General features: G+C 36.7%; 1 protein-coding gene across 1 annotated transcript in view; it reads right to left on the reverse strand.

Moving 5' to 3' along the window:
* Positions 1–10309: 10309 nt before the first annotated feature.
* The window catches only part of Ipk2 (Inositol phosphate kinase 2), a 92480-nt gene continuing 76561 nt past the window's right edge, over positions 10310–26228 (reverse strand). Inside the window, exons 5-6 of the mRNA XM_090378539.1 lie at positions 25713–25794; positions 10310–10875 (exon numbers count right to left, since the gene is read on the reverse strand). Coding sequence (XP_090234665.1) covers positions 10310–10875; positions 25713–25794 — 648 coding nt within the window. The remainder of the gene's footprint in view (positions 10876–25712; positions 25795–26228) is intronic.

The following is a 26228-nucleotide window of genomic DNA, read 5'->3' on the forward strand; positions in this document are numbered from 1 at the left end:
AGTGTGGCAGATTATGGTCCATTTCCTTCAACATGAATCGTTGAGCAGGCTTCCATCTTGTAGTGGATTAATAATGACTGCAGTTTACCCTTTACCTTTTTTCCCCTGACAATAGAGTCATTAACAATAACTACCTCCTGTGGGACCAGTACATTCTGCTTTTGGGAGTTTCTGCTATGTTGCTTGATGTGCAAGTGACAAGAAACATCGGTAAATCAAATTACTGGTTGAAAGACGACCATCATCACCCAGTGCAATACCACCACTCTGCTTATTGGAGGCTTTAATTTGTGAAACTCATGTCAGGTCTCAACAGCAAAGCTCAAGTAGGCCATGCCATCTCTTCTAACTTGAGTATGAGTCATACCTTTTAAGGTTATGATGAGTATCATGGCAAGTTCCAACATTCCTTACATTTTGAGGGCACAGCTTAAAAATTGTTTTCATTGACTAGCCACTGGACTAAAGCTACTGCCACTCTCTAAGGGGACATTCAGATCAACTAGTGTTTAATCTTGTTGCCTGTATTCTAACAACTATTGAGTGGAGGAAGTAAGAGCAATGTGTGTATATGAGAGCCACTGTCGATTACCAAGGAGTTAGGTATAATCTTGCTGTGTAGGCATAGGCACTTTATCAAAAAATGTCATTTATTCATGTTTACTCCCCACCCCCATCCACACTTTTACTTTATCTATTCAATATATCATGAAAGAGTGAAACAAATACGGCCAAGGTAAAGAAAGCCTGCACGAGAAGCATTCAAAAGTTCGATGAAATTTACCAGTAAAAGTACTTTGCCGTAACGGCATTTTTTTGTATTGTTGCTCGCTCGGTAAACAGACAGTGGGTGTTATCGGTCTGGAGTGGAAGTTGAATCTCACGGGAGCTTGCTTGAAACCCCTCTCGAAGTGGAGGGGGGTAACCTGACCTTTTTTCTTTAGAATCACTAATTTAATCATAAACAGAGTCATACTGGAAGTTCTGGCATCGTAAAAAATGTTCGTAACATAGTTTCACCGGTAAACTTTTTCGAAGTTCGCCGTGCTTCTTGTGTGGGCTTCCTTTGCATTTTTTTTTTTTTTTTTTTCTTAATAAACAATTTATCACAATGATTCTAAAGAAAAAAGGTCACTTTGGGGGGGGGGGGTTCGATCTCCCATGGGATTCAATTCCTACTCCTGGCTGATAACACCCACCGTCTGTTTACTGAGCGAGCAACAATACAAATGCCGTTACGGCAAAGTACTTTTACTGGTAAATTTCATCAAACTTTTGCATGCTTCTCATGCAGGCTTTCTTTACCTTCACCACAAATACTTATCAGTAAAAAGATATAAACCTCACAAAAGGTTTTGGCAGGAGTATATGCACACAGAGAGATAAATCTTTCACTTAAAACAGATATTTTTTATATTTTAATAATAAATGCACCAGCAATTCTCAATTTCTCTCTCTCTCTCTATGAAAACTCCAAACAAAAGTATTAGAGCCTGAAATATTTAGTACTCGCCATAGGATAAAGGTTGAGAAGACAGAGGAAACCTGTTGACCATAGACTTGAATTTCTGGGAAATACATGTAACAGGGGATTGTTCCAGCAAACAGCAGTAGAAGATAAAAATGAGGAAAAGAAAAAGTTAGTTTTGAGTTTGGAGTTGGACAGTGAATATATGCTGACTGGTTAAGGCACATGTGTGGATGGGTTTGGAAAAGAACAGTGGAATTACAGATGCCAATTCAAAAGAATGGTATCCATATTACAGAAAGGGTACAGAGCAGAAACTGAATGTTAAAACAGTGAAGAGGCTTCATATGAAATAGGTCATTAATTAACTTACTTCTCTCTTTTGATGAGTCAAGGAGGAGAATGGTTTTGAAGAACCATCCCAGATGTAGCAATATTCTATGGTAAGTTTGGAATTTGTAGAGAGTCAGCAGCTGTTCAGAAGAAAAGCAATTCTAGGAGTGAAAAAAAGAAACCCAGCTTTTTAGGCATAGGAAGCAATACTTGGGGGAGGGGTTACGCTAAGACAGACTAGAATTAGAAGGCAGGGCAATCCCAATAGATATGTGATCTTCTCTAAAAATCAAAGTGCTGTCAAAGATTTGCATAGCAACAGTACAGTTTTTTTGTGATAAATAAGACAGGACTAGGTTTTAGGATTGAAATTAACCAAGTCTTCTTTGCCTAGTTTGAAAATTTTAACTGAAAACTGGCATTTAAGTAATTGAATGGTGGATATTCAAATTGAAACTGTTTGTGCTGAGCAATGTTTCTCAAAGGGGAAAGTGGAATTTACTATGATATCAGCAGCAAAACAACCATGGATAGAATTTCCGGCTAGTTACAAGGTCAGTAATATACAAAAGGAAAAAAACAGAAGAAAGAATGAGCCTTTGGGGACACCACCATTAGTTTAGAAGTCAGAAGATACAGAGCCATCCACGACTAGCTACAGCAAGCAGTCAGAGAGAAAACTGACACCCCAACTGCAAAATATCAGATATCAAATCATAGAATAGGGGCTTGTTTAGAAGAGCTTTATGTTAAGCACAATCAACCTTAGAAATGTCAAGAGCAATTGCATTAGTTTCACCAAATTATTCTATCAGGCCAAAATATAATGTAACATAAGCCAAAATATCACTAGAGGATTGACACTGGCAGAATCCATATTGGCAATCATTGACTAGATTAAAGGTTTGAAAATAATGCTAAAGTTGAGAGTTGATAGATATCTATTTATCTATTACTTTGGAAAGAGTAGAGATAAGTGCAATGGGACAGTAACTGGAAAGGAGGGGTTTCTCACCCTTTTTTAGAACATGGCTGGATGTGAGAAAATTTCTGCAAAAAAGGAAAAACCGGAATAAGAAAATGGGAAAAAGCAGCATAAAACAGGCACAAGCTCAGGAGGGTTTTGAGGACACCTGGCAAAATGCCATCAGGACTGTTCAGAATTCTAACATCCTTGAAAGGCCAGTAGGCACTGAGTGGAGTAAGTTTGTTATAGAAGGACTTGGTTTGCCAAGATCACTGATAGAAGAATTAGAAGAAAAGTTGGATTCTAATAAGTTGGTTTTATCTTTCACTGTGAGTGAAACAGAGCCATCAAGTTTTTAACGAATAGTAGAAGTACAAAGGAGAGAAGTAGCTTTCGCAAGAGGCCAGGTTTGACTACCAATTGGACAAGGAACAAGTTTTCTACTCTTAGCCTGTTCAAAATCATGTTTGGATTGATTAACACCGGTTGACAAATTTTCAATATTTTTTTGTTTCTTTGATGAAAGTTTTTTTTTGTATTGTTTTGCATGTGCAGAGTTGAGAAATAATCATTAAAAAAATTATTTTGTGCAAGTTTTGAAAATATCTGCTGTCTTATATTCTACAAAATATGCTACGTAGGCCTAAAATGAGATAAACAGAGAACATCCACCATACTGTTTTAATACATCTTATATTGAAAAACATATTATAAAAAAAAAACTTTACAAAATAGTTTAAAACAATAAGAATTGAAATATTTTTAGTTATTGAAAAAAAATTATTAAATCACATTGATCAGCAAAATACATAAAAATCACTTGATTCACATTTTACGCTTCTTTGCCTGTTGTTTGTACCCCACATCTGGGGCAACCCTTGTCACTGTCCACCAATAGTCAGCTAGCAGTGCAGAGTTCTATTTGCCTTGGTAATGCTTCTCCATCGCCGAGATGTCCCTATGGAATCTCAACCATGCTCATTATTCAATGTGCTATAGTTGTCCGGGAAAAAATCCAAATGGGAGTTTAAAAAGTACTTTTAATGACATGTTGCAGATATGACAGAAGGTTTCTCCCAAGGTGCTTATAGTTATCTGCTTTGTTGTTTCCCAGAAAGTTTGTTGCTACAAGTTTAAAAGCATCCAGGCCACTCACTCATCACCATGGTCAAAGTGTTCACCCATCCGGTCACTCCAACTGTTTGTCTAGTTCAGCCTTAAATTTATTTAAGCTATCAACTACCACAACAACAGATGGAAGTCTGTTCCAGCAATCAACTACCCGCTGGCTAAAGGCAAACTTCCGCACATCTATTCTACAACTATCTTTCCTCAGTTTAAATCTATTCCCCTCAGGTTCTTAATCTGAGCAAGCGGAAGTATCCCATCAGCATTGAGTCTGCTCAAACCATTCAAGACGTTATACATCTTGAACAGATTACCTTGCAGGTGCCTAGTCTCCAGATGCTGCAACTTGCAGAACTTAAGCCTTTCTTCATAAGTGAATCCCTTTCTTCCTCTCACCAATCTTGCTGCCCTTCTCTGTACATGTTCTAGCAACTCTACATCCTTCCTAAAATGAGGCCTCCAGACCTGTATGCAGTACTCAAGGTGTAGCCTGATCATTGCTGTACACAAAAAGATAATCACCTCCTTGTCTCTGCTAGCAAAATTCCTAAATATCATTGACAAAACTTCCTGAACTTCTCTGGCAGCCCATCTGCACTGCTCAGAGAACTTCATATCTGACTGTACAATTACCCCCAGGTCTTTTTCATCCTCCCTGAGTGTAGTATCACACAGTTGGTACATTTCTCTTGGGTTACTGCTACCCATAGGCAGTACTTTGCATGTGTCAGTGTTAAACTTCAGTTGGCACTTCTCAGCCCATCTACCTAACTTTTCTAGATACTGTTTCAGTAGCATACTGTCTTTATGGTCATTAACAACTCTGCCAACCTTTATATCATCTGCAAACTTGGACATTAAGCCTGATATACCTTCATCGATATCAGTGATAAATACACAAAACAGCAATGGGCCCAGCACTGAACCCTGGGGGACTCCACTAATAACATTGGTCCACATAGAGCAATGTCCATTTATTACCACTCTCTGCCATCTTGCCCCAAACCATTCCTTTATCCATTGCAGCAACTTGCCCTTAATGCTATACCACTCCAATTTGTACAGCAGTCTTCCATGTGCAACATTATCAAAAGCTTTCCTGAAATGCAAGTATATGATATCCAAATTATTTTTTGCATCCAGTTCCTTTGTGACCACATCGTAATATCCAGTAAAATTGGTCAGACAAGGCTTCCCCTTAACAAACCCATGCTGTCTGTATTATTACTGTAGTCTTGTATAGATGATCCTGCAATTCTTCTTTAACCAGTGACTGCATTATTTTCCATAGAACAAAAGTTAAACTAACAGGTATGCAATATTCAAAATGCCTAGTCTGCAACATCTGCCTAATCTCCAGATGCTGCAACTTGCAGATCTTCAGCCTTTCTTCATAAGCGCACCCCTTTGTTCCTCTCGCCAATCTTGTTGCCCTTCTCTGTACTCGTTCTAGCAACTCTACATCCTTCTTAAAATGAGTCCCCCAGACCTGTATGCAGTACTCAAGGTGTGTCCTGATCACTGCCTTATACAAAGGGATAATCACCTCCTTTTCCCTGCTAGCAAAATTCCTGTATATCATTGACAAAACCCCACGACCTGCTCTGGCAGCCTGTGTGCATTGCTGAGAAAACTTCATATCTGACTGTACAATTACTCCCAGATCTTTTTCATTTTCTACCATCCTAAGTGTCATTTTCTCATTTCCTACCATCCTAAGTGTCATTCCACACAGTTGGTACATTTCTCTGCAGTTACTTCTACCCATATGCAGTACTTTTCATTTGTCAATGTTAAACTTCAGTTGCCACACCTCAGCCCATTTGCCCAAATTTTCTAGATCTTGTTGCAGTAGCACACTGCCAACCTTTGTATTATCTGCATACTTAGACATTAAGCCTGATATACCTTCATCAATATCATTGATAAATATACAAAATTAGAGTGGGCCCAATACAGAACCCTGGGGTACTTCCATTAATAATATTATTCCACAAAGATCAGGATCCATTGATTACCACTCTCTGTCGTCTCCCACTCAACCACCCTTTTATCCATTGTAGCAACTTTCCCTTAATTCCATACTGCTCCAATTTGTACAGTAGTCTTCCATGTGCAACAGTATCAAAAGCTTTCTTGAAATCCAAGTATATCACATCAAAATTATTTTTTGCATCCAGCTCCTTTGTGACCACATCATAGTATCCAATAAAATGTGGGACAGGAAGTTGGATAGGTTTTATGGGTACCACTAAGTTGCGATCTTTTAAGCCAAACAGATTACCATTATGCTTAGCGACAGCACTATTGCTGAAATTTCTTGAAGGTGAGAGGGGCAAACAATGCATACCCAGTTAAGTCTTTTGTAATCCACTAACCACGTAATCTCATATAGAAAATTTTCTTTGTTCTACAAACACTATTTTAATTGCGAAGGGGAATTCAAAAAAACTCGCTAAACAGAAAAATCTGGTATAAAGAAGTTCATTAAACGAACGTCAGACAGTACTTATTATTATTATTTATTATGATAATTTTATTTATGCGCATTTTTATGATGATTTTGCTAATTATCGTAAAAAGGCCCGTAGCCACAAATTTGCCAAGGGTGCCAAAAATCTAACTATGCCTCTGGGCTGATGCTTTATAAGCTTAGTTTCTTGTATCATGTACGACTACTACTAATAATAATAATAATTATATATACACACAGCTCTTTGGCATAATATGATCTTTTTCAGTGACTTCCACATATAAAATACTTGGACTTCCTCCAATCACTAGCTGGCAAAGTATATGCAGCAGGATCATACATTAGCAGATCTAAATTCCTCCTAGAGCATTAACAACAGGTTCATCCCAGTGGACTAGCAGCTGCTCTGTGAAAACTGCATTAATGTTGCACCTCTGAAATGTAAGGAATGCATTTCCCAAAGATACCCATCATAACCTTAAAAGAAATGATTCAAGCTGCATGACAGAAGAGAGGTGAGATGCTACGAGAGCTTTGTTTTGGAAGCTAACACAAGACCATTTTAAAGCTATACCAGTAACCTCAAAAGACATTGCTCATACCACATGACATAACAGATAGACTTGCCAGAACTCTGGAGATAATCACATCATAATATCCCTTATTGCAGGCATGCAATAAGCAACAGCAAATGTTGAAATTGCATTGGATGATGAATCATCAACTCTACTACCTAGTGTTGCCCAGTGGCTCAGAGGATAAGCCATTCCTTCACATGATGTGGATGCCATCCTTCAACCCTTGCATATATTTGCTGACAATTGGTATCGAGTGTTGCTGCAACTAATATACTGGAGGTAAACTAGGTGCAGTGTTTCTAACCTCATGCATGGCGATATACCTAATACGCTAGAAAATATTTCCACATTGTGATATACAAATTCAGCAAAGATCACATTCTGCTTATACACCTGCTTTTTGGTGCTTTAAGCAGAAAATATAAATACATACCATATTGGTTTTGCATACTGGTTAGTGCTCAAAGTCAGGAATGAACATATAAGATTATGATTCGCATGCATGGTGATCACTTTTTTGAGTGTATGTGAAGAAGAAAGGGTCAGCATTGAGATCTTTCCAACTTCGAATGCAGAAATTGTGGGTACCAGTATTTCAAAAACAGCCAACATGGTTAAGTGCTCCATTCTGTGGCATCGAGTTTGCTGTGATGAGTGGCTCAACAGTGGTCTAACATCAGCCAAAGGTCACGGATGGGACAGTGAATTCCTGTGGCAAGCATTGTGTCACGTCCTGTGATGCAGCAGCGATGCAGCACAGTGGACCAGCTAACCATCCAGTACAATGTGGGAATAGTAAAACCGACATCCACACAAACTATCACGGGCACCTGTGCCCTCTGTGAGACACAAGAAACTGTGCCTTGCATAGGCACATCAGCACCAACACTGTACCATCAACATGTGGAAATCTGTCACATGGTCTGATAAATCCTTTACCATGATGATGGATGTTTTCGCATTTAAAGAAATGCAACATGAGGCCATAGCACCACGATGCATTATTGGTATTCAGCATGTTGGAGGAGGTAGTGTTATGGTTTTTGGACTGTTTTCATGGCTGCCCTGGGTCCTCTGATCACCATTAATTAATGGTTTGATGAGAACGCCTATCTTTCTATTGTTGCCGATCAAGTACACATCTTCACGATGATATTTTGTCCAGGCAACTCTAGTGTCTATTAACAAGACAACATACCATGCCACAAGGCCCAGCACACTGACACTGGTGTCAGGAACTTGACAGTGAATTCTCTGTTCTCCTATGACTGCCCAACTCATCCAATCTTAACCCAATTATGCATGTTTGGAACCTACTGAAAAGTTCATTCACTGCTATGACCATCCACCTGAAAATGTGCAGGCATTACTGGACACAGTGTAATGCATGGGTAGCACTATCACAGGACACCCTACAATACCTTGTGGAGGATAGCCCAAAAATGTGTAAAGGCTGTATTATGAGGAAAAGGTGGACCCACAAGGTATTAGGTAGGTATTGCTAATGCAAGCCAACTCAATGTATAGTACACTCCCATTACAATGCTCCTGCTTATAGTGATATCCCACTTTTAGTGCTCTTTTCTTCTGGTCTCATGATAAATCTTGTAACGTGAAGGAGACCCAGTTATAATGCTTCCTAGCTTATAGTGCTCTATGGGGCCAGTCTGTTTAAAAGAATTATGATGGGAGTTTACTATATTAGTTTTTGTATTTTGCACATACAAAACAACCTCCATTGTATTATGTTTTTATTTTATATTTTCTGGTAACCTGTTTTTTAAATTTTATTTGAAGTTTTTTTTTTTGTTCAATTGACAGGTCAGTCAATTTGTGGTGACAGGTCGTCATCTGTTCACCACTGCATTTTGTAATTGAGGAAAAGGAAAATAAAAAAATTTAACAAAAGTACATTAAGCAGACATCAGACTCTATATTACTTTGTTTAATAAGCACCATCGTCACACAATGCAAACAAATTTGTGTACGTATACACAGTACACTGCATGCATTGATATTTCATCAATGTAACAAATACAAAATCAGCAAGATAAAAAAAATACCAAATAATGTATCCTGGAAATATATATATAAATGGCTCAAAAAACATCAATTAGTTATTCCTAGAATTTTACACCAGTTTTCTTTGTAGCAACATTGTATTGATTAATTTTACTGCTCTGCGATTTGGAATATAATATTTATTTTATTATAATTTTTTTTTGGCAAAACATAATTAAGCTGCATCTGGAAAATGACAAGACTTGTGAATACTGAAACATTTTTTTTTTTTTTTTTTTTCTTTTTTCAATAAACATAATGAGAGTAAGGAAAAGAAAAAAAAACTTATTCCAAAAATGCCAATGGGGAAAAAAAAAAAGTAAAAAAAAAAAAAAAAAAAAAAAGAATTTGTAACTAATTAACAATATATATTTAATGATGATAACCTATTAACCAGTATTGAAGTATATCATACTTAAAATAATTGAATCAAGTTTTTTTATTAGTCATTCAGTTTATGTCTCAGGTACAACAATTATCTTAATCTACAATGCTTACAGAGGTTAAAGTCTAAAAATCATAAATTATTAAAAATTATTAAAAATCATTAAAAAATCATAAGTTAGACTTCAGAGCATTGTTTTCCAAACATTTTTGATGCCATGCATTAGGTACATTCTGAAAATAATTCAAAATCTCCATCCGTTTTGTTCCTTATTTTTAAATTGATGTAAACATATAGTAATAGTATGCAACTTCTTTTGTCTGGAAACAAAAAACATGCAAACAAGAGTAAGATAGAAGGAAGATGTGCAGTATTAAACACAAGTCTAACCAAGGCCAACTGAAACTGATTATAAATTAGCTTTCAAACAGAAAGAGCATGTCGAGAGCTCATCAGCCACAGAGTATGAAGCAGTAAAGAAATATTGTAAATTTGTAAGGTTAGTCAATAGTATTTTGTTCAATCAACCACATTAGTATATATGCAGTGAAAAGGAAATCAGAATGAAAATAATGAGGATGGCAAAATTTGGTGATACTCTTTGAGACACCATATAACACTCACACTGGAAAGCTCTGCTTTAGAGTATTAAAAAATCAGGTTAAAAAACCTTAGAAATAATTTCTTATAAATAATTTATTTGAAAAAATAAAATTTCATAGAGTTTAACATATTTATTAAAAACAATTAAAATATTATATGACAATAACAAATTTATTAGCTACTTGTATGTATATAATTTTATTCAACCTATTAAAATATGAAAATAACAACTATAACTTAATATAATTCTTGCATAGAAATTTTAGTATCAAAATTTTAATGGAGCAAAGTATAAATTTTGGCAAATATTTAATTATGACTTCAGTGTGATTTGTAAACTCTTAAGATATCTAATTAAATTACTTATACCAAAAATATAGTTCTCATCTTCCTGATTAGTCGAAAACACATGGGCACAGTCAATCACATATACATTATATAAATGCAAGCCAGAAATTGTAGCACTATGAAGCCAACTACAAATTAGTAAATCAAGGCCGCATATTTCACACAGATATTCATTTTTAGGTTCATCTGATGCATGTGTGTTGATATTTTCCAAACTGTGACATTTTCCACATGCATTCTTCTTGTCATCTTTTTCATTTGAAGAAGATGGTGTAGTGATATTATTACATTTACTCTTACCATTTAGTATACAGTTCTCACAATGAAATGTGAAATCCAATTTAAGAATATCAGTCAACTGCTCCCATACAGAAATATCACCCTCATATAGAAATAAGAGGGAACTTGCAAAAAAGGCAAATCTTCGCTGCTTCTTAAACCAACTTTTGATTTCGTGGAGTCGATGAAGAAAACCAGCAAGGACCACACGAGCAGTGAATCGCTTTGATCTGTTCAAATACAAATGAAATGCTGCAAATGAAACAAAGTTGCTATATTAAAAATTGTTCTATATCAACCAGTTAATAAAAATTAAAATTTATATATTTGTAAAAAAAAATAAAATTTTGTTTTACAAATATACAAATAAAAAATTAATAAAAAAAATTGTAAAAAGTAAAATTTGTATAAGTATACAGTTGTGCCACCGTATCTGCTGATTCATTATCCGCTGATTCAGTTAACCATGGAAAAAAACCGAAAAAAACTTAACACGTACTACTTGCATGTCCAATATGATACTTCTCTCTTTTTTTTTACGATGTTGATTTTAAATCTAATAGCTTCCCTTTATTTTTTTTTACAATGTCGTGTGTGTTTTGGTCACCAACATTATAATGATTCATTAGAGATTTAACAGATGTACCGTTTTCAAACTTTTGAATAATATCAAGTTTTTGTTTAATTTGAAAGCACAACTCTTGTATTTGCCCATCATTTTTGTGATTTCTAAACAAAAAAAAAAAAAAAAAAAAAGACATCCCTGACATAAGTAATGAAACAAAATTTGTCCTTTTGTGGTGCAACGGAACACAACAATCGACGCGACACACTAAATCAAACTAAACATTTGGTCTTTTTTTCTTTTTGTTTTGAATGGGTGAAGCAAGCATGGGTTGCAAGTAATAGGTACACTAATCTCCCAATGATGACTTATAACGGCGGTTCTTGTCGCTTATTTACGACTTGCAAAATATCTGTTTATACCTATTCTAGATATTACTTGAATTTTATGATTTCTGTTTTTTTTTTTTTTTTTTTTAATTTGGAGTATTGAAGTGTTCTGGTTAATCCAATCCTGGTAAATCGAGAGTCTGCTGTACTTTATTATTACCGTATTTAATGTTGGTAATGTTTTACTGTGTGTTTTATTTATCAATTAAACTTTATCCTCTTTACAAGAATATCATATTATATATGGGGTCAGCAGGTGTTTCCTTATATCCACGGTTTCGGCCATCCATGGTAGGTCTTGGAATGTATCCCCTGCAGATACGGGGGTCTTACTGTATATAAATTACAAATTATATAGAAATTACAACTGATTAATTATACAGATTACTGCTCAAGTGATATTGGGTACACCAAATACATAACAGTATAGCACAATGTATTTTTTTTTTCATATCAATTTTGTATTTGAGAGCAGAAAAGCAAATAATTACCAATTAATATCTTACAAAATTCCATGAACCTAAAAAACTTGAATCACCATTACTGTATATGCATTTTTGTCAGTGTGTTATCTATACCAATATATTAAATTGACTACATATGGAACATAAAGGATTCACCTGGAAAACAAAATATAATTTAACTTAATTATACTTTGCATAAGTAAAGGAAAGACCTTTATCTAGCTCCACAGTATTCCAACTGATTTGTGTTTCTCAGCTTTGATAGCTAACTTATATCTAAATTACTTTATCATTGTAATTTCAGTCAAAGGGTATGTACTATTAACTTATAAACACATATATCTTCAAATTTCATATAAATTTGAAAGTGTCTGCAATTCTGCCCAGACACGATAGGAGGGAGTACATGATGAGAGCCTTGTCAATCAATTCAGCCCTGGAAGAAATGTGCAAGGCTCAAGGAGTAAAAGTTTTTTCAGCCTGGTCTGTGCTTGTTAACAGGAGAGACTGCTTCTACAGGGATGGGATACATTTAAATAGAAAGGGTGCAAGAATATTTGCTGATGCTATCAAGGCAGTGTTAGGTGGGTCGGAAAACTGCTAGCTTAGGGGGATTCACAGACTAAAAGGTTAAAAGTAGCCGCAGGCAGAGGTGAAGGTGATTCTTGCACAACTTCTATTAGAATAAGTAGCGACCTGGATCAAGGGGTGCTGGGGATTTCAGGGGCTGATGGCAATCATCGTGAAACAGATGGGTATATGGGATGTGTTAGGGTAACTAATAATAAGAATAGGAACATGTATACTTGCATGTATACCAATGCTAGAAGTATAGTAAATAAATTTGATGAATTTGAAGTGTTGGTCAAGACATCAAAGGCAGATATTGTTGGGATAGCAGAGACGTGGTGTTACACAGATATAAGGAATGCAGAACTGGAATTTGGGGAGTACAATGTGTACAGAAAGGTTAGACAGGATAGGAAGGGAGGAGGTGTTATGCTGTTAATTAAGAAAAACATAAAATCAAAAGAAGTGCATCCAGTTGATATAGATGAACAGTGCACTGTTGAGTCAGTTTGGTGTGACATAAGCACTGCGAAAGCAAAAATAAGACTAGGAGTGTGTTATAGGCTTAATGACTCGAATGAGTACAATGGATTTTAACTTCCCAGATATTGACTGGAACTTGTGGGTTGGTTACTCACACACTAGTAAGACTTTTGTGGATTTATTGGATGATTGTTTTCTGCAGCAGCAGCATGTTTGAGATGCAACCAGAGAGGGTAATACTCTTGATCTGGTTATCAGCAGTGATCATTCGTGTATTAAGAATTTGCAGATAAAGGAACCACTAGGTGGCAGTGACCACAGTGTACTGATGTGGGATTTACTTAAAGGTATAATAAACTCTAGCAGAATGAATGAAGGAATATCGTGCACATAAAAAAAGCGAAATTAGAAATGGCTAATAATGAGATTCATGATTACATCCCTATAGTGTCTACACGAGCTGACAGTGAGTGTAAAAAACTAGTGTACAAAAACCCATTTGGATTTAGTTGTAATATTTGCGATCATTTATGGTTTCAATTAGATTTGAAACCATTTCCAACAACTTCATATGAATTACTTCAAAATGAATTTCCTTTACAAGAAGTGAGTACTTTCATGATGTGTAATACATATCATACTTCATTAAAAGAGGGACGGATACCAACTATAGCCACGTCAAATGGATTTATATATCCAACATATCCTACTGATTTGCCTCCACTGGATGTTGTAATTGAGCATTTGATATCACTACGATTACCTGTTATGCAAATTTGTCATTTACGTTATGAACATGAACAATATGGGATCATTGGATAAGTAATAAATGTACCAGTTAACGTAAATATGATGGTTCATCAATTACCTAGAGAAGTAGATGATGATTATGCCATTAAAAAAAAAAAAAGTAAAGTGCAGCCATTATCAACCCACTGCAGGGTGGAAGCCTCCTCAACAATTCATGCTGAGGGAAATGGACCATAATCTGCCATGCTGGTCCAGTGCGGGTTGGCAGATCGACCGTATTCAGCAGTCAGGGGCTTGAACCCCGGTCTACTCAAAGAGCATGTGCTACTGCACTCCCGCTCCTGCCCACTCGGCTACGGAGGCCGTTATGCCATTAATGTACATATAAAACGAAGACTCACACATAAATCATCATATCTACAAGGATGTGTGTAGAAGAAAATAGTGAAAATATGGTTACGGTATTTGATAAATTCACCTTTGTATAAATTCTACGACATAAAAGTGAGTGACGATTTCTTGGGGACAAATGATGATAGTGAACAGGAACATTCAGATGAAATTGTGGAATCTGTCAACAACGATGATGAACTATTGTTCATTCAACAACAAATATTATTATGGTCTGAAGATAAATATTTATGTATAGCAGTGGGTCAGAAATCATCTCCAACAAGTTTCATATTTGATATACATGCAGAAGAACTTTCTTTTACAGCTATATATTTTGGACATGCAAGAAACTTTAAAAATGGATTGAAAATTACTCCCTTTATGATGGCATCGAGTGAAATTCATAGATCTAAACATCATGGAGTAACTCCCCAACATTTGCTATATATGACAATGAAAATTATGCCAATGCGTACCACAGAAAATTTGCAAATTGCATTTAAATCAGTAGGAATAACAGCTAACATTACTTGTTCTATATTGGAATTGAAAGAATTTATAAACAAGTCATTAGAGTCTAACTTGGCATTTCTAAAATCAATTCCCAATTCAGCATATTATTTAAGTCAACATAAACGAGATGTGTTTGCCATGATTCGTCAATTAGGAAAACCTACAATGCTCTTGACGTTGAGTGAATGTGAACCAACATGGCCCGTATTACTATGTATGTTATACAAATTCAGATATAACCAAGAAATTACAACTAACGAAGTTATGGATCTACCTTACATGGAAAGAGCTACATTAGTAAATGAAGACCCCATAACGTGTGCCATATACTTTAATAAAATTGTTGAGAGTTTTTTTTTTTTTTTTTTTTTTGTTCTGAATTTCTTTAAACATATTGAATTTCAACATCGAGGAAGTCCACATACACATATATTATTATGGATGAACAATGCACCCTCTGCATCATTAGAAGAAAAAGGTGGGATGGAAGAAGCAATCCAAATGATAGATGCATTATGTTCTATAGAGAAAACTTCAGATTATTCAAATTTACAGCAACATAAACATACTTTTACCTATTATAAAAATAAAAATGCAAACTGATGTGAATGTCAATACGAAGCACCTTTTTGGCCAATGTCACAAACTTGTATATTGATACCGATGGCCACAGATGACAATCGAAGATCAGCTTATCGCAAAAAAACATCATAAAATGCACGACTCATTAGAATTGAATAATCATGTTAATTTCAAAGAATTCCTTAAATCAAATCAATGCCAATCAGAAGAAGAATATCTAAATATTTTGAGGGCTGGTATCAAACGACCACATGTATTTCTTAAACGCAAGATAGAAAAGAAATTTATGAATAATTACAATCCTTGGATTTTAGGAGTGCTCAAGTCTAATTCAGATTTACAATTTATCATAGAAGAAATATTCATGTGCAGCATATTTAAAGGAATAAGCAACCTGCAACGGAAAATTATAGCTACAAAAAGAATATCCTGATATGGATATTAACTGATCCAACACGAGCATTAAATGTAGATGTATTGAATTCTGTGGAGATGAGTTCACAAGAGGCAGCTTGGTATTTATTACGATACCCAATGTCCGGGTCTTCAAGAGCGATTGAATACGTGCTAATGGTATGGCCACATGGATGAACGGATGAACAAGTTGATAGTGAGTTTTTGGATATATGGAAAGATAGTATTTTTGATAATTATGAAAAATGGGGCGAAACATTAAAAGATATAACTCTTGCACAATTTACTGCTCATTATCGAAAAGGAAATGGGGGATGGGTGAAAAGACAATTTCCTACAATAATTCGGTATGGAAATTATAATACATCTTCATGAATATATACGCAAAATGGTAACTTTACACATATCATTTATCAATGAGGAGAATGAAATTTTGAATGAAAATAAATATTTTAAACTTTATGAAATGAACAAAGACATAATTACCTTGAGAAGAAAAGAGTTCAAATCTGATATTGATATTGAAAAGATGCTAGCAATTTGATGATAGATAGCTTCAAGTAATAATGCATGCTACACCAACATATAAATGCCTGAAGAACTCATTGATTGCTCCAGAATTATGGCTGTTGTGGGGGTTTGGGGGTTTGATGGCGCATAAGCTGCTTTGGCTATAATGCGCCCCAGAATTATGGCATACACTACAATTTCATGAATTAGTACCAGTTGTTCGACAGTGCGATAGTACATTTTCTAAAATTCTTACAAAAATAGGCAACAGAGAAGCGTTATTACCAGATGAACTTAAAACTATAGAATCGAGATTTGTTACCAAAGAAGATGCTACTAATTTATGTCTATAAAGGATTACACTATTTTTAAGAAATAGTGATGTAAATGCCTACAATACAAATGCTTTAGTTGCAGATGAAACCCATGAAGTAGTTGCAGAGATTTATACAAAGGATATCATTCTGAAGAACAATTAGCAAGTATGCAAAATGAAGTTCATAAAATGTCGGTGTTGTTGTTGTTGTTTGTTTTTTTAGGAGCATTAGCAACTAAGGCCATATTGCCCCGGGATATGCAGTGGTCATTCTCTGACCTTTCTGCATCCTCCGTATTTGGTGGTGACGGGCTTGAACCCTGGTCTAATCAAGAAGCGTGTGCTGCGCACTGCTGCTCCTTCCCACCTGGCTACGGAGGCGCCTAAAAAAAAAAAAAATTTTAAAATTTAAAAAAATGTCGGTGAGTGACTGAAACTGCAGCATTATTGAAAGGAAAATCGTACATGATTACTACAAATATAGATGTGGTCGATGGATTGGTAAACAGTGCAATTGGTACTTTAGTATATTTCGAATTTGAGAACAACGAAACAGTTAAATGAGTAGTAGTAGTAGTAGTAGTGGCATGTGATGCAAGAAAGCAAGTGTATGAGCTTATGCAGCAACAGCCAAAAAAAAAAATAAAAAATAATCACACCATTCCCTCCAAATGCCTGTCCAGTTCCTCCTTAAATTTATTTAACCTATCAACTTCCACAACAACAGATGGAAGTTTGTTCCAGCAATTAGCCACCCGCTGGCTAAATGCTATTGGCTAAATGCTAAATGCAGATATTTGCATTTAGCCACCGCTGGCTAAATGCAAATTTCTGCACATCTATTCTACATCTGTCTTTTCTTAATTTGAATTTATGTCCCCTTAGGTTCGTAATCTGAACAAGTGGAAGGATCCCATCAGAATTGAGAGTGCTCGACCCATTCAAGGCCTTATACACCTCAATCAGATCACCGCGCAGGTCCCTAGTCTCCAGCCACTGCAATTTGCAGAACTTAAGCCTCTCTTGGTAAGAGGATCCCTTCATTCCTCTCACCAATCTTGTTGCCCTTCTCTGTACACGCTCAAGCAAATCTACATCCTTCCTAAAATGAGGCCTCCAGACCTGTGCACAGTACTCAAGGCGTGACCTGACCATTGCTTTATACAGAGGGACAATCACCTCCTTTTCCCTGCTAGCAAAATTCCTGCACAGGGTGTCTCAAAAATATTGGTACAAACGTTTAGGGGAGGTAGGTAACATCTAAAGGAATGTGAATCACATAGGAATCTATAACCGGAAACGTCACCGTAAGTCGGTAGACACGCTGTTCATCAGTTCGCGAGAGAGAAATTTCTGGTTTACTCATTCAAGCAGTAGTCACTGCACGAAGAGCATGCATCGATATACGAACTGTGAGCTGGCAGACATGCACCTAGCGTATGGATTAGCAGAGGGCAATGGACGAGCCACTCAACGAATTTATGGAGAACACTTCCCAGACAGACCTGTACCGCACCACCGTTTGTTTGTGGTGTGCACCAAGATTTGTGCGATTATGGGTCATTTAGAGGGTAACAGGAATAGTGCGGGCAGACTACGTTCGACGCAAACTCCTGCCATGGAAGAAAGTGTGTTGAATGCCATCCAGAATAATTCTACTACCAGCACTCATGCCGTTGCCTCTGCCTTAGGAGTGTCTTGTTGCAGTGTACAGCGTGTCTGGCATGATGATTCCTTACACCCCTTTCATCTCCAAAGGGTTCAGTTACTGCTCCCCCAAGATCATCCTGCACGTGTGGCTTTTGCGCAGTGATTTCTCCAAGAAAGTGTTCAAGACTTGAATTTTTCAGCCTATGTTTTGTTCACGGATGAGGCTTATTTCACTCGGGAAGGCTTATTCAATCAGCACAATGCTCATGTGTGGACTCACGACAACACACACGGTGTGCTCCCCCATGTGGCACAACATCGCTTTGCAATAAAAGTGTGGGCAGGTATGTCGGTGACTGCTTAGTCGGCCCATTCCTGTTACCATCCCGCATGAACTCCGCTAAATATTGAATCTTTCTTGAACAAGTTCTACTAGGGTTACTTGACAATGTTCTAGCAAATGTGAGATGCAACATTTGGTTTCAACATGACGGGGAGCCTGCCCATTATGGAAGGTGTGTTCACGACCATTTGAACAGGCGTTTTGGGCATTGATGGATTGGCCATGGTGGACCCATTGCCTGGGCCCCCACGCTCACGTGATTTATTGAGCTTTGATTTCTTTTTGTGGGGGCCCTCAAATCTATCATGTATGGATCGCCTGTGGAGATGGAAATGGATCTCGTGGCGAGACTTGTCTGCACTGCTGCCACTGTCAAAGAAACTCCAGGTGTGTTCGACCGTGTCCGCCAATCCATGCTGCGTCGGTGTCACACATTCATCGCGTCTCATGGTGGAACCTTCGAGCATCTGTTGTAACATCATGAAATGCATCCATCTCGTACTTCATTGTTAATATTATGTCAAATAAATGTTTGCCACTAATTACTGTCTTGTGTCATTTCTGCTACTACTTTCCCGTGACGTTTCCGGTTATGGGTTCCTATGCGATTCACATTCCTTTAGATGTTACCTACCTCCCCTAAATGTTTGTACCAATATTTTTGAGACACCCTATATAAAAAAAAATTAAAAAGTAAAGTGCAGCCATTATCAACCCACTGCAGGATGGAAGCCTCCTCAACAATTCATGCTGAGGGAAATGGACCATAATCTGCCACGCTGGTCCAGTGCGGGTTGGCAGATCGACCGTATTCAGCAGTCAGGGGCTTGAACCCCAGTCTACTCAAAGAGCATGTGCTACTGCACTCCCGCTCCTGCCCACTCGGCTACGGAGGCCGTCTACACCCTATATATCATTGAGAAAACCCCATGACCTGCCCTGGCAGCCTGTCTGCATTGCTCAGAAAACTTCATATCTGACTGCACTTACTCCCAGGTCTTTTTAATTTTCTACCACCTTAAGTGTAGTACCACACAGTTGGTACATTTCTCTGAGGTTACTTCTACCCATATGCAGTACTTTGCATTTGTCAAGGTTAAACTTCAGTTGCCACTTCTTAGCCCATCTGCCCAAATTTTCTAGATCCTGTTGCAGTAGCACACTGCCATTACTGTCATTAACAACCCTGCCAACCTTTGTGTCATCTGCAAACTTCGACACTAAGCCTGATATACTTTCATCAATATCATTGACAAATATACAAAACAACAGTGGACCCAACACCGAATCCTGTGGGACTCCACTAATAACATTAATCCACGAAGAGCAGCACCCATTGATTACCACCCTCTGTCTTCTCCCACTCAACCATCCTTTTATCTATTGTAGCAACTTACCCTTAATACCATAAGAACAATAGGAAATGAACATGTAGACTTACACAATTTCCTTTAGTATCTGATTGTGCTTTGACTATACATAAATTTCAAGGAGGGACCTTCAACAAATTTGTATATAATTATGAGAAAGATCATCAACAGCAAATTGCATACGTGGCATTATCTCGAGTGATCTCATCGCAAGGTTTATATATTAGAATCCCCACAATGATTTCACATTTCAGCACGGCAAAGCTACTAGAATATAGAACTTTGTGCTGAACTAGATCGCTTGAAAAATAATAAGCTTCTGTCTCTACTAGAACTACAAGATTTCATACAAAGTGGTATATCGTCAATAAACGTACAAAGTTTATTGGCCCAAGTTTGAGATATCGAAACGGACACAATCTTACAGCAATCCAAAATATTGATATTAAGTGAAACGTGGTTGGATAATGATGAACATATATTACTTAAAACATTCCAATGTGTGACTCAATTTAAAAGGTCGAATGTTCATAGTGGTGGTGCTGCAATACATCAACATGAAGGTTCAACTACCTTCAGTACACCACATATCTTTGCACAACATAATAGCTTGTTTGTTATTTGGTTTTTAGGAGCATTAGCATCTAAGGCCATATTGCTCCGGGAATATACGGTGGTCATTCCCTGACCTTTCCGCGTCCTCCGTATTTGGTGGTGACGGGCTTGAACCCCGGTGTAATCAAGAAGCCAACATAATAGCAGTAATGCAACAGTGATATCAGATGAAATTGGAGACATATGTGGATCTTTATGCAAATTCAATAGTGAATATATTTTCATCGTTGCCATATACATCACTCCAGGGATGTCGTTAGATATAATTCAAAAATTCATAAACAAGAATTTGATGCTGTATTCCATTGAAGGTGCAAAATTATTGGAAGAGCCACTGGATCGAATACCTATAGTTCTTGCTGGTGATTTCAATTTAGAATTAAATTCTGAAGCTGGAAAGAAGTTTTGTAAATTTATGAAAGATGTCTTCAATTCAGATATTAAGTCAAATACTTTAGTAAATACTATACGTAATGGAACGACAATCGATGGAGCATTATTCACTTGGGAATTAAAATCAATTGAGTGTAAAAATTGTATATCTTATTTCAGTTAACACGGACCGATAATTTTAGTGTTATTATAATATATTTAATACGAATTATTTCATTGTACACTAGTACAATGAAAAATTCCATTCAATGTATTTCATTGTACTGAAATTATTTTTTCAATAAAAATAATGCAGCAATACTTTTTTTTATTTATTTTACTGTACCAGTTTCATAATGTTTCATTTTACTGTACCAGTTTCATGAGTTCCTGCAGTAAAAACATTTTTAATGGCTGCCACTGTGACACTATCAGTCTCAGAGTATAGTGGCAGCAACTCATTGTGTACCTGATATATAATTTTGGTCTTTTTTTATTTTATATATTTATTTTTTTTGGCTGATGCTCTATAAGCTTGCTTTCTTGATTAAAAAAAAGAAATGCACCTGGGTTGGATGGGATCTATCCAGTTATATTTAAGGAGGCAGCAAAGGAACTAAGCAAGCCCTTAGCCATAATTATGAGAGAATCCTTGGACTCAGGGGAAGTCCCTGCAGACTGGAGATGTGCAAATGTATCCAGAATTCACAAAGGGGGAATTGAAGGGTGACACAAGTAATTGCAGACCAGTTAGTTTAACTTCTGTTCCGGGTAAAATAATAGAGTCACTAGTTAAAGATGCATGGGTTTGTTAAGGGAAAGTCTTGTCTGATCAATTTGATTGGATATTATGATGTGGTTACAAAGGAACTGGATGCAAAAAAAAAATAATTTTGATATCATATACTTGGATTTCAGGAAAGCTTTTGACACTGTTGCACATGGAAGACTACTGTACAAATTGGAGCAGAATGATATTAAGGGTAAGTAGCTACAATGGATAAAAGGGTAGTTGAGCGGGAGAAGACAGAGTAGTAATCAACAGATGCTGCTTTTCGTGGACTAATGTTATTAGTGGAGTCCCACATAGTTCGCTGTTGGGCCCACTGTTGTTTTGTATATTTATCAATGATATTGATGAAGGTATATTGTCAAAGTTTGCAGATGATACGAAGGTTGGCAGGATTTTTAATGACAGTAATGGCAGTGTGCTACTTCAATAGGATCTATAAAATTTTGGCAGATGGGCTGAGAAGTGGCAATTGAAGTTTAACATTGATGAATGCAAAGTACTGCATATGGGTATAAGTAACCCCCAGAGGAACATACCAACTGTATGGTACTATATGGGTAGAAGTAACCCCAGAGGAACATACCAACTGTATGGTACTATATGGGTAGAAGTAACCCCAGAGGAACATACCAACTGTGTGGTACTACTACACTTATGGTGGTAGAAAATGAAAACAACCTGGGAGTAATTGTGCAGTCAGATATGAAGTTTCTGAGCAATGCAGACAGGCTGCAAGAGCAGGTCATGGGGTTTTGTCAATGATATATAGGAATTTTGCTAGCAGGGAAAAGGAGGTGGTTTTCCCTGTGTATAAGGCAATGGTTAGGCCATGACTTGAGTACTATGTACAGGTCTGGAAGCCTCAATTTAGGAAGGATGTAGATTTGCTTGAGCATGTACAAAGAAGGGCAATAAGATTGGTGAGGGTAACAAAGGGGTCCTCTTACCAAGAGAGGCTTACGGCTGGAGACTAGGCACCTGAAAGGTGATCTGATTGAGGTGTATAAGGCCTTGAATGGGTTGGGGATGCTGAATTCTGATGGGATTCTTCCACTTGCTCAGATTATGAACCTAAGGAGACATAAATTCAAATTGAGGAAAGACAGTTGTAGAATAGATGTGTGGAAATTTGCCTTTAGCCAGCAGGTGGTTAATTGCTGGAACAAACTTCCATCTGTCGTGGAACTTGATAGCTTAAATAAATTCAAGGAGGAACTGGACAAATGTTTAAAGGGAATGATTGTGTGAATTTTTTTTTTTGGCTTGCTTTCTTGTATTACATGTGTCTATTACTATTACTACTATATGCCTCAACTAATGCTAATAACAAAAGATAACTTTAACTTCAAAATCAATCCTATTAAATGGCATTCAAATTTTACAAGTATGCTAAAACTTTTATAAACATTATTAGTTGATAATGATTTCTCTATAAATTTCATATATTTAAATTATTTATGCATGTAAAGTTTATCCATAATTTTAACAGATATTTCAATGACTTGGAAACAACTAAGCTAATCTGGTCATGGCTACTTCCTTTCTGACTTGGGAATACAGGGAACCATATGAATATAACCATCCTTACAGACTTGGAAATAGTACTTCTTTCATCATCTGGCACCTGTTATTACTATCTGAAGTACTGTAACTGTTCACAAACAAAAACGTTCTCCACCAATAAAAAAGGAAGGATTTGTTTTTCCCTTCAATAGTGGTCTGACGACAAATACATTTCAAGCAAAACAATATTTATAGGAAAGAAATCAATCCTTAGACAAGCTGCATGCTTCTAAAAATATTTTTTAAAGTAAATAATTAGGAGGATTAGCCATTTAAAGGTGAACAAAGCAAAAAATAAGCAGGTACTGCTGCTGCTGTTCAGAAATACCTGATGACAGTTTGGAAGTCCATACCAATAAATAAAACATAACACGTATGTTCATATTTGGAGGGGGGGGGGAATTAGCATTAGTAGAGGCATACGACGCAAGAAAGCAAGCTTATACGGCATCAGCAAAAAAAAAAAAAAAAAAACACCCGTTCCAAATGCCTGTCCAGCTCAGCCTTAACTTTATTTAGGCTATCAACTGCCACAACAAAAGATGGAAGTCTGTTTAACCAATCAACTACCTGCTGGCTAAAGGCATATTTCCACACATCTATTCTACAACTGTCTTTCCTCAATTTGAATCTGTGCCCTCTCAGGTTATTAATCTGAGCAAGAGGAAGAATCCCATCAGCATTGAGCATGCTCAAACAATTCAAGGCTTTGTATGCTCTCCAGACACTGCAATTTGCAGAACTTAAGCTTTTCTTGGTAAGAGCACCCTTTGTTCCCCTCACCAATCTTGTTGCTCTTCTTTGTACTCGTTCTAACAACTCTACATCTTTCCTAAAATGAGGCCTCCAGACCTGTACACAGTGGCCTGACCACTGCCTTGTATAATGGGATAATCACCTCCCTGTCCCTGCTAGCAAAATTCCTATACATCATTGACAAGACTCCATAACCTGCCCTGGCAGCCCATCTGCACTGCTCAGCAAACTTCATATTCGACTGCACAATTACCTCCGGGTCTTTTTCACTTTCCACTTCCCTGAGTGTAGTACCACACAGTTGGTACATTTCTCTTCGGTTATTGCTACCCATATGCAGTACTTTGCATTTGTCATAGTTAAACTTCAATTACCACTTCTCAGCCCATTTGCCCAACCTATCTAGATCCAGTTGGAGTAGCATACTGTCTTTACTGTCGTTAACAACCCTGCCAACTTTTGTATCATCAGCAAACTTGGATATTAAACCTGATATACCTTCATCAATATCATTGATAAATATACAAAACAACAATGGGCCCAACACCGAACCCTGGGGAACTACACTAATAACATTTGTCCACGAAGAGCAGTGTCCATTGATTAACACTCTCTGTCGTCTCCCACTCAACCATCCCTTTATCCATTATAGCAACTTACCCTTAATGCCACACCTCTCCAATTTGTACAGCAGTCTTCCATGTGCAACAGTATCAAAAGCTTTCCTGAAATCCAAGTATATGATATCAAAATTATTTTTGGCATTCAGTTCCTTTGTGACCACATCATAGTATCAAATCAAATTGGTCAGACAAGACCTCCCTTTAACGAACCCATGCTGTGTCTTAACTATTACTGCAGTCTTGTCTAGATGATCCTGCAATGCTTCTTTAACAGTGATTCCATTATTTTCCCCAGAACACAAGTTAAACTAGCAGGTCTATAGGTTGTGTCACCTTTTGAACCCCGTTTGTGAATTGGTGATACATTTGCACACCTCCAGTCCATGGGGACCTCCCCTGAGTCCAAGGAAGCTCTCATAATTATGGCTAAGGGTTTGCTTACTTCCTTTGCTGCCTCCTTTAATATAACTGGATAGATCCCATCCACCCCAGCTGCCTTTTTTATGTTTAAATGAAAGAAAAGTGAACCTGCAGGAAAACTATGAAAGATATATGAATACTGGACTTCTGGAAAAGTTGAAAAATATGTAGCTGGCTAAGCAGAATTCATTACAGTGTAAATACATTAAAGTACTGACCAGGAAAGAATGCACATACTGATTTTGAATAATAGCCCCTGGTGATTTTGCACATAATGGAATGCATACATACAAAACTCATATTACTAAATGTGGGGTATACTGGGAGTCACTAATCAGTCTTTTGCCTGTTACAGAGTTGAAATTTTGATTCCAACGAATCCCCCCCCCCTCAAGGATACGATAAATAGGAATACATAAAGTGCTTGTAATTATTCTCGTAAATGCTGATAACTAAATTGGATGGCTTAGAGAATGTTTACAGTTAGTCAGAAATCTGACAGTCAGTATTCTGAGCATTAACTGAAAAAAAGTGAGTAAATGTATCCAATACCCAAAATGTTTGCTTTCTATTTTTGTACACTTTAATGCAGACACTGTATCTCAATTTTAAGAAATAGCAAATATATAACTCACCATCAGGTAAACTATCTGATGTTTGCTGTTTTCCAAAGCTCTTCCCTACATGCAAATAGTCCTGATTTGAAGGCTGAAATACCTATATAAAAATATGAAATTTAGTAAATATTCTCCTCTTTTTTTCAAATTTCTCATTATTAAACCTTCTTGTAAAAGTTAAAATAAAACTCCTAAACAATGCATTACAAAATACAATAAACTTGATTACCTGTAATATGGATAAATGAAAATGATTTCAGCAATTCACCGTGTGATGGAAGAAAATAGAACCTTTTGATGTATTTATTAACATTAGAATTTACCATTTACAATCTGGATGTATATTTACTTGTTCTTCCTTTTATTGTTTAACTGATCAGTACTTTTTTAATTTATTTAACTCCTTGATATTTCCATTCTTTCTTGTCTCCATGTTATAATGAATCTCTTTTGTGGATGCACCAAGCCTTATTAGGAGCTCAGCCTACCAGTCTCAGGTGAGTTTCACATTCCATATATAGAAAAACCAGACTT

Source organism: Mastigoproctus giganteus, chromosome 7 (assembly GCF_048544385.1).
Source record: "Mastigoproctus giganteus isolate SK-2022 chromosome 7, ASM4854438v1, whole genome shotgun sequence".
Taxonomy (NCBI): Eukaryota; Metazoa; Arthropoda; class Arachnida; order Uropygi; family Thelyphonidae; genus Mastigoproctus; species Mastigoproctus giganteus.